This window comes from Carya illinoinensis, chromosome 12 (assembly GCF_018687715.1).
Source record: "Carya illinoinensis cultivar Pawnee chromosome 12, C.illinoinensisPawnee_v1, whole genome shotgun sequence".
Classification (NCBI taxonomy): domain Eukaryota; kingdom Viridiplantae; phylum Streptophyta; class Magnoliopsida; order Fagales; family Juglandaceae; genus Carya; species Carya illinoinensis.
This window is the reverse complement of record NC_056763.1, coordinates 25,968,913-25,979,510: the sequence shown is the minus strand read 5'-3', so window position 1 is coordinate 25,979,510 and position 10,598 is coordinate 25,968,913. Positions and strand designations below refer to the sequence as shown.

General features: G+C 36.6%; 1 protein-coding gene across 4 annotated transcripts; it reads right to left on the bottom strand.

Moving 5' to 3' along the window:
- Positions 1–4,377: 4,377 nt before the first annotated feature.
- LOC122288913 (cation/H(+) antiporter 18-like) lies at positions 4,378–9,580 on the bottom strand. Of its 4 annotated transcripts, none has more exons than XM_043095736.1 (5): positions 9,315–9,580; positions 8,136–8,302; positions 7,808–8,055; positions 5,963–6,964; positions 4,378–5,756 (listed from the first exon to the last, which is right to left on the bottom strand). In XM_043095736.1, exons 3-5 carry the CDS (start codon positions 8,006–8,008, stop codon positions 4,518–4,520), a joined length of 2,442 nt encoding a protein of 813 aa, XP_042951670.1. In that variant the 5' UTR covers positions 8,009–8,055; positions 8,136–8,302; positions 9,315–9,580; the 3' UTR covers positions 4,378–4,517. The 4 variants fall into 4 exon arrangements, with proteins under 4 accessions (XP_042951670.1, XP_042951671.1, XP_042951669.1 ...); XM_043095737.1 differs by having other exon boundaries at positions 8,136–8,195; XM_043095735.1 differs by lacking the exon at positions 8,136–8,302 and having other exon boundaries at positions 9,315–9,579.
- Between the last annotated feature and the right edge of the window lie 1,018 nt (positions 9,581–10,598).

Here is a 10,598-nt window from a genome sequence, read left to right as displayed (position 1 = left end):
GAAATGAAATGAAATAAGATGTGAGCACAAACCAAACCTTAATCACGAGTAAAAGAAACCTCATTATTCTTTCAAAATTAATGAGAACGATTACATGGAAACGACAAATTCAAAGTAGTGGCACAAACCTATAAAATAGAAAAGAATAATGTTATATACAGTTGTGAAGTGTATAAACGTCTTGTAGTCATTTCAAAAAATAGTGCAGTCCATTATTAAAAAATTAATTTTCTTTTCATGTGGATCTCGTATTTATTTTTTTAAAAATTTTTTAAGATAATTACATGGCATTTACAGACTCATCATTGCGAATATCATTTCTTAATATAAAATCTGATGGTGGAAAATTTATGTTAACCGCGGGCCGCATCAAGCTTTAATTGTTTTGAAAATCGATGCAAGAAAATAAAATAAAATTAGAAATTAATCATGCGACATAAATGTTTATGTGTTTTAAGAATGTACTTACGTTCGCGGAATTGTTGATAATTTTATTATATTGAAGGATGATAAAATACATTTTAGGGCAAAATACATTGTTATAAACGGTTTTTATGGTCATTAATTACATATATATGGTTGTACGTAGGAAATAATAATTTCACAATTATTGGATTATTCTCTTGAGTAAACTTTGTGTCTGAATTTGGCTCGAGCGTATAGCATAAACATAGAGTAAACTTTCCGTCTGGTGCTTCTTAAGTAAAGGTAAGCATGGTTCGGTCCGGTCTGGTCTGCAGGGGGTGATAGATTGAAATTTTCAGTCCTTCATTTTCCTCAAATCGAATCAGACTAGACATCCTTAAGGACGGACTGGACCCAGTCCAAAAATGACCGGCTCAATCAATTTCTCCCGTCTAGATTGGCCGAATCTCATCCCTATTCTAAAGTCACAAACCAGATAAAAAAATTTTCCCAAGGCTTTGCTCATTAAGCTTGTTCTCCATAGCTCAATCCTCATTGAAAATCCATTAAAAAATAGTAACAATCATTGTCGGATTAAGCCATGATCAAAACAGGCGTCACTAGAATAAACTAAGCTACACAAACACAACATTAATCAAGGGGACGAGTATACCGCATAATCTTCTTCCTGCATGCAGTATGCTAGAGTTTAATGGCGCAAATGAAAGATCAGCCCCTTGTGTAAAATATTCAATTAAATAATACAACCCGATCGGGAAAACGAATTAAACAAAGCAAGTCCTATATGGACCGTCCAGATATGCCAGCCTTTAATTAGTCATCAACGTCCTTGTGTTACCATCATGATATTAAAAAACCGTATTATACATTATATATATATGACCATTCTTGTCCAAAAACTAAACAAATTAATACCGTTAGGTTTTTTTTTTTTAATCAAGAGTCAGGGTCCCTTAACAGGAGACCTCTCCCCAATATATTAAACTTAAGTAAAAAACTTTGTGCATGGGATTACAACCTCTTTCCCAGTCACAAAACAACCTGCTAAAATTGTCAGAAAAAACATTGTTCCCTAACTAGAAGTACAAACGGAACAGAGCTACAGACATCGCTGTCAACTTAAAACAGAAATACAACTTAAAACAGAAAAACATTGCTACAGACTTAGTGACAGCACTGGATATATGGCAGCCCAAGTTTATCAGTACGCAACACTCCTCTCAACAAGTGAGGAAGTGAGGTCCAGGATTCCCAAGTCTTGTTGATTCCTTGAGATCCCAACCTAGCCAAGAAGTCAGCAGCTGAGTTTCCTTCCATGTAAACATGTTTCAAGGTGAACGTGATTTGCTGTAAATAGGCCATAAGCTCCTCCCAAAATTCTTCAAGGTACCATACCCCACATGAGGATAAATTGATCCAGTTTATAACCACCTGGGAATCCATCTCTATTTCCACTTGAGAAAAATTCTTCTGTTTTATGAGTTTGAGGCCATGTAATAGAGCAAGGAATTCAGCAAATGTGTTAGTACCTTGTCCAAGATCAACTGCAAAGGCTGAAATCAATCTCCCCTCACTATCACGTATCACCCCTCCAGCTCTTGTCATGCCCGGGTTGCCTCGGCTACTCTCATCCACATTTAACTTGTACCAGCCCATGTTTGGTCTAAACCACCTAATCAGCTTACAAGGTTTCAGTTTTGGGGATTTATAGGGAATGTTCAGATCCAATAAAATCTCCTCATCTCTTGCACTCAAAGGCTTAGTCACTTTAAGTTTTTCACTTAACTTTACAATCCAGAATTTTATTTTCCTCCATACTTCTTCTGAGCTGATGTCTCTTCCTTCCATACGCACACTGCATCTTCTAAACCATAATTGCCATGTGACAATGGAGGGAATTATCCCTAATAGCAGTCCCTTCGTGGTTGATTTAGAGGCTTTACTGAACCACTCTTGCACCACTTCATACCAGCTTTGATACCACCTTTGCGGCATACCAACCTGAATTGCGCACCTCTCCCATATAGATCTAGCCATCTCCCCCGTAGCTAGCACATGATTGAGGTCCTCATATCCACCAATTTTACAGCAGTTACATTTTGAGGCCAAAGGAATTCCTGTTCGGCGGATATGGTCATCCACACTTAAGGCTTTTTTGACACTTCTCCACATAGAGACGGAAATATTTTTAGGAAGGCTTGGGTGCCACAGCCATTGTACCCAATTACTCTTTGGAGATTTTATCCTCAAGACCTCCCATGCACTTTTGTTGTAAAAATCCCATCTTCCTTGGCCATTCACACAAGTAAGTCATCACCTTCTTTTTGACGACTCAAAAATCTGAAAATTTTCCCTGCTTTAGATTCTCCAACTAGGCTTGTTAATAGTTCCATATCCCATTCCCCATTCAACTTGCACTCTTTAACCTTCATATTTGGATACCTAGAGATTGGCATCCTTTCTCCAAGTGTCTCTTCCCCCATCTATTTATCAAGCCAAAAGGAAACTGACTCCTCTCTCGGTCTCCACTTCGAGTTCTCTAAAATGAGGTGCGCCTTAATACCGTTAGGTTGTGAAAGGCACACTTTTTTTTAAAAAAGGCACACTTCGTAGCAGTCTTGTCCACTGCACCCTAAAATTATACGAATCATTTCTCATATATGAATATACCAGATGATGATAACTCTTCTACAAAGTCAGATTTTATCGCAAGTTTTTGCATATTGAGTTGATTTGATCCTAATTATAAAAAATATATCATGTATGTACATGTGTGTGGAGAGGCAAATCATGTAGTTGATTGTTTGGCCGAAGAAGGTTCAGGGAATTTCTCGATATTATCTTGGGTTGAAACAATTGCCCAGAAACATAGAGCTAGCGGCTACATACATACCTTCTATTGGATAAAGCAGGCCTTCATACAAATCATCGTGTTTGTTAATTAAAGTAAGTTAGATGTACTTTTTGTTCCTTGTTTGGATAGTTTTGTAAACGTACTCTCGGCTAAGCAAATGTTTATCAATAAAATTCGAATATCGTAGTCATTTTTTTAAAAAAAATTAAAAAAAAAAAAAAAAAGTCTACCTTCATTTAAATCCAAATCCCAGAATGGCATAGTCACCAAAACTGTTATATATGATACAGATTGTAATTGTAATGATCTTGCTTAAAATTATATATCTAGAGATCAAGATGGAGTCAAAAATTTAAAAATTAGAAATAATGTGAGGATTTTTGTTAAATATGATTGAGTGTTGCTCAAAGTACGATTTTACTTCTTATATTATGCATCAGCTTTCAATGTCCTACCTAAATTATCTATTTTGTTAATTTTATCATTGAAGTTTTAAAAAATAATATGGTCTTGCCTTACCATCACCATATGAACAACAATAGCTAGCTGATATTGCATGCATGTGTGACCAAAATTAGTATGAAGAACTAAATAAAATATATATATATATACACACACACATAAAAGTCTTCTGTCTGGAATGCAGAATAAAGATAATATTTAGTCGTTAAAAAAAAACGTATTTCTCGACCGTAGATTGTTTATTTTAAGGTAGAAAGATATTTGTTCTGCAGTAGGTTGGAGAAGAGAAGGATTCTTGTTATCATCTATGAATTATATTTATTGATTTTATTCTTCGTATATATTTAATGAAAAATGATTTTTGCAGTCGACAAATGCAGTCGGCATGCAGTCGCTTTGAAAAAATAAATTAATATGAGACCTATATAAAAAAAAATTATTTTTATAACTTTTTTTATTCATTCTATACAACCATGAAAAAAAAATATTTTTATAATTTTTTTTATTTATTCCGTACAGCCAACTGCATGCCGACTGCATTTGCCGACTGCGTCTAGCAAAGCCCATATTTAATAAGCAAGCAAAGATCGAGAAGGATTCTTGGATTAGCCATTTGTTAGGTGCAATTTTTGGGGTAAACAAAGTAGAAATTGTAACGATTTTATGACTATTTAACATTTTGGAGAAAAAGAAACACAACACGGGATTGAAAAATTCTGGTGAATTTCTCATCATTATTTGTTTTCTGTACACACGAAATTCACAAGAAAACCAATCACTTAGATTCTAAATCTTCCTCGGGCAACACACAGGAAACTTCCTCAGGCAACGCTACTACCGTTCTTGAAGAAACTGAATTTAGAACTCTCAGGCTATGATACTGTTGCACCACCAAGACTGATGCCGATGTGGAGAAATCCGGAGAAATCAACAAGCTGCCTGCCGGCCCCAGTTCTGCGCAGTCACGCTTCACATTCAAACTTGCTGCTACTTTACCCTCAGGCATTCGACCAACCAAAAACAGATTGCATCGACTAAATTCCCGAATAGCATCAATTGTTTCTGCAGCATTTCTAATGATCCTCTCTTCAAATTTGATTGAGGTGTCATTCAAAATCTTCTTTTTGAATTCAGAAATAAGTTTTTCATCACCCGATCCTAATAAACTGTTGGAGTCGTCACTGATACTAACTGTAGTAACCTCCCCTGCAAGCTCAGGGCTTGGTCTGAAGTGAACAACTGTCAAAGTATTACCAGGATGCTCGGCCATTCGAGCACCGTAAGCAAGGGCTTCACGATCGTCAATGCCCCCAAAGAATAAGACAGTTAAGGTTGAAGAAACGTTACTTGCAGAAATATGAATGCTTCCACCAAGCCCACGGTCCACCAAGATCCCCACAGAGCATGGTGCATGCTCAAGAACCCTTTTGTTTACAGAACGGAATTCAGTTCGAGTGTTCTCAAGTGCTCCATTAAAATTCTGGTGCTTGTGAAAGGGTAGAATTATCATTGCTGCCCTTTTACTCTCTGCACTTGTGCATATGTCCTCGTGCATGTTAGCCATAGGTGAAATTGATGTCATTGGGCGAATGGAAACATGGCTTAGCTGTCGGAAGGCCTCAAAAGCAACAACAACTTGATCGCTTTCTGAACCGCGCCCCTTATTCCAAAAGGGTAGCCCATTCTTTCTTGCCTTGTGGACCATCAAAATTGCAGATGGCCTTTCGGTTAGCTCCATGAGGTGCAACGCATAGATGCAAAGTCCCTCCTTCTTCTCAGTCCCACGTGTAGCCTCAATGAGATTAATCATTGTGGGGATGTTTCTTCTAGTGTGGAAACAGGCCAAAACTCGAAGTTGAGTATTGGGGTCCTTCCTCTCAATTGTTCTGTACTTGTAGTTAGCTTTACTCAATCTTTTAGCTGGTTTGTATACTGACATAACTAAAGGTGTTGTAATAAAGGTAGTGAAGATAGCCATCAGAACCATGATGGCAAATGTTTGATCATTCAATACCTATAAAAAATAACGAGCTAAAGGTATTATGATAATGGAGTACTTCATATTCAATTAAACATGATAGATAAGGCTTTGCAATCCTTATAATGGATGGTAAAGTAGTGATTTTTTATTTTTTTCTTAAGTTAAGAGGCCAAAAAAGTAATGATTTTATTTTATTTTTTCTAAAGTTAGAAGCCAAAAAATGAAGTTTACCGGTTTACCTTTCTGTCTTTCCCAATGTTGAGGACGATGAGCTCCACCAGACCTTTAGTATTCATTAGGAACCCCATCGCCAAAGCCTCCTGGATAGGCATTCTGCAGAGGAGGGAGACTAACACTGTACCAACAATCTTCCCAAAACAGGCTGTAAAAATGACTAAAACAAGGAGACCCCATGACTGGGGCCCTTGAATTGTGGCTATATTGGTTTTCAATCCGCTCGAGACAAAGTACAATGGAAGGAAAAGGCCAGTTACAAGATCCTCGACTTTTTCCACAAGAGCTCCAGCAAATGGCCCTTCCTTTGGGACAAGAACTCCAACCACAAATGCACCAAAGAGAGCATGAATTCCAATGGCATCAGTGGCAAACCCGGCCGCCAAAACTGCAGCTAGAGTAGCACATATATACAACTCTTCCACAGGCTCACCCTCAGGGCAACGCTGCACCATCCATTTAAAGATAGGTGGCACAATGAAGACACAGCAGAGAACAAAACCAGACCCACACAAGAAAACCCATAATGAAACCAAGGGGGAGTGGTCATTGCCAGAGAGGGCAATGGCGAGAGCAAGTAGAATCCATGCAGCCACATCATTGACTGCTGCCGCAGACATGGCCATTCGGCCAACATCAGTGGTCAATAGCTTGAGTTCGGCCAAAATACGGGCCAAGACAGGAAAGGCAGTAATAGAAAGGGCCACCCCCATGAATACAAGAAACGGGGGTCCATCTACACCTTTGGAAATAGTTCCGCGGAGGACAAAAGATGTTCCAATTCCTAATACAAAGGGAAGGCTAATTCCTGCAATGGCAATGCTTAAAGCTTTCTTTCCGGTCTGGCGGAGGGACCGTGGGTCTAACTCTAGGCCTATGAGGAATAAAAAGAAGAGGAGACCCAGATTGGCCAAAGTATCCAGCACAGTGAGGCTTCTAGATGGAAAAATTGCATTTAGATAGTCTTTGTTGCGACCTAGGGCTGATGGGCCAAGTAATATTCCACCCTGCGAAGATAGCAACAAAATTCAAACTCTCCATTGTAAGAAAATTATAGGAAATCAAAATAGAATCACGTTCATAGAAAGCTTAATTAATTGTGACTCTATGCCTTGGAGCAGGCCTAGCATGTAAGAAAATTATAGGAATTCAAAATAAAATCACGTTCATATAAAGCTTATTTATGACTCTTAGGCTTTGGAGCAGGCCTATTAAATTCAATGGAGAATAGATTCTATAATAGCCATAGATTGATGAGATGCCTGTGATCATAATTAATCAAATGTCAACGAGAAACTTTCTCATCATGGAACGCAATAGAAACTGTTACCAGTGGATTTCGCTGCAAGCACTATAGTGGCGTGAATTTCCTGGAACCATGCCCTTATCTACCATGACAACCAGGCAGAGTAAATACGACCACATGATATTCTCCTTTAATTACTAAAAACTCAACTGGCATCCAATCTTTTAGGTTGACCAGTCCGCAATACTATAGCGTATAATTTTTGTACATGTTCGCAGGCCCCCGTGACCATAAGATGGTGTTTTAAAAGCTTTCGTAACTAGTATTAAACTTAAAAAAACGACAATGAAAGGGAGTAAGTTTAACAAATTCAATTATGGTGTCAATGACGCGGAGAGTTCTAGCTGCAAAGGTTGAAGTCAAAATAACATAGATATAAAAAGAAAAGTTGCAACAAGTGCTTGGTTAAAATACGTTTCTGAATCCTTTGAATTAAATAGAAGGGGAAGCAGCTGTAAACACACGATATCTTGCAAAACAAGTTAAGCCGACCCCAAGAAATAAAAATAAAAATTACAACTTGGAATATAGCAAAGCAACTTACAACAATCTCTGCAATCACTCGAGGCTGTCTGAGTGGCCTTAAAAGAACAGCGAGAATACGTGTGAGTGCAACCACAAGACATATCTGCACGATGGCAAGAGGGAGTGCAAAATGAAGAGGATTATCCCCCTGGAACATCCCATTAGACGTTGCCTTCATCGGTGCTGGACATGAGCTTGCTACTGTAGCATTGCTAGCCATCTTATTATTTTGCAGCAAATCAAAAACCCAAATTCTCAGATTAGTTCCTGCGTGATGTGAGAATTTCATATATCAGTTTTCTCTTTATTCAAGGAGAGATCAAAGAACAATCCTCGCGCCCACAAACCTGTAATTGAAGATTCCTAAACCTCCATGCAATCGGTATGATCATCATTAATACCTAGGGCTGCACACCGAACCACCCGGTTCAAATTTTGATCCGATCCGACCCGCAGGGAAAACAAGTGGTTTTTCTTTTTGAACTTGCAAAAAATTCTAGGCCGAATAGAATTCCTACTTGGGTGGACACTTACAAACAATATTAGGACTGACGACTTTAAAAGATTAGTCATTTGCTACAATTCTTCTAGCATTATGTAACATGTATTTGAATGACACGTGGTTGGTGATTCACATGCACTGGTGATTGCTTGCCACGTCAATTTATACTGAAAGAATACATAATATTTGCACATAAAATGAGAAAATAACACATTCCTTTTAATAAAAATAAATAAATATACAATTTATTTGAAAAAATTAATTTTTTTTATAACAAATCTACTTTTTTTTAAAATGAGTGTATAACTGTATAGCATTACTCTTATAAATAAATAAATAAATATATATATATATATTAAAAGGAGGGATCTCACTTAGTCCAGTTGTCTCATATTCGATTCTATGGGGCAAATTCAGCGGCTCTACTCTAATCTAATAGCCCCCCCTAAAACAAGGTCAATTTTTATTTTCCAGGTAAAGCCGAGGAAAGCGACTCTCCAAACGTGCGTGGCCGCCTCTCCTAAAACCATATAAATGATCTTTAGAAGTACACAGGAAACTCGCATAACCATAATCTCATGCGTAAAAAATGCCAAAAGAATGATCAAACGAAATGCAGACCTCTTAATTGCGATAAATTAACTCGTTAAGACATTCATAACAATAGTCCAAAGTCAATATTTACGCCTCATCAACTACTTGAATTTTTTTAAGATCTTTTTTCTTGCTTCCGTCTCGAAAGACAATAATGTCATTATCCATGGGCGCAATTACCGCATGGGTTAGTGCATCTTAATTAATATATAAAAATTAAAAAACCCTTTTAAGACATTTTTTAATTATTTTGAAAAAAAACTACGACCCGTTTGGTTGCCGAGAAATAACGGGAAAATAACCAAAGACCGTGGCGTACCGAATAATTGATGTATCCTATACATACTGCACTTTCATTTTTCATTTAATTCCCAGGAGATTTTCTGGCATCCAAACACATGAAAAAGAAAAGAGAGACTAGAGGAGTCACCTGGATCTTCCTCCGAGAGAATACACCGATCGATGACACTGTCCGTGGCGAGCCTAACACGCGCGTTAATTTTCTCCGCATTTCCGCCGAGAAAATTTTGTGGGACTCTCGAGCGTAATTTCTTCAAAGACTCGGGGACGGATGAGGAAATCAAATGAATGTGTTTCTGTGCCGAGAGAGAATTTCCCAAAGAGTTCGTAGAATAGAGTAGGAGAAAGAGTTGATGCTACAATTGCTCGCTGATGGTGGCACAGTCAGTTCCATAATCCATATATATAACACTGCGCAATCGACGAAATTACTAAATTATCCATTGAAACTCGGTTTCGTTTGAGGATATTTTGGTAAATCGATAAAAACAAATATTAATCTTCAGCATTATTGTCTTTGAGCTCTCCTTCTACAATTTCCATACTTTTGTTCATGTATCGGCCGCCATTGACTTTTTAAGATAACCCCAAAAAATCTACCATAAAATATCCAATCATCCAAGCATCACATTCATTTATATGAAAAAATCTATTCCTCACCTTAATTCTCATCATACTCTTAAAATCTTACGAGGTTACATTAGATAATAAATTTATAAATAAAATATAATAAATAATCTCTAATAATCAATATCACATTATAGAATAATAGGAAGATAATAATCAGAATTAAAACAATAAGTAGCATTACTCTTTTCAATTTTTATAATACATAGTCCTATTTGAATAAAAATAGATTTATTCATTTTATAAAAAAAGAAATAAATTTAAAATTTACATAAAAAAAAATAATATGAATTCAAATCCAATATTAAAATTTTTGTTAGAGTTTTCAGACTAAAAAGTGGATGAGAGATAAACTTATAAAGTCATTCTAAAAATATTTTTTAAGTTATTCTTACGAATAATGTTACGTGCAGTCGTGGAATGCATAAATACCGTGTAGTCACTTTGAAAAAGAATAGGTTCAACATTAAAAAAATTAATTTCTTTTTCATATGGATCTTATATTTTTATTTTTTTAAAAGTAATTATATGACGTTTGTATAATCATAACTGCAAGTAACGTTTCTCTAGTTTTATTAAGGTGCCTTAGTTGAATCTCTTAATCTTGAGTGGAATTTGCTAATTAATTATCAATTTCATACTAAACAAACCAAAAACTCCCATTATAATGCAGCGGTAAATTAGTTAGATCACTGGATTATTAATAGACACTGACAGCACGGGATTTAATTTTGAGATATATAGATTATATCAAATCTAGAATGATGGAAGTTATTTCTTGCCAAAT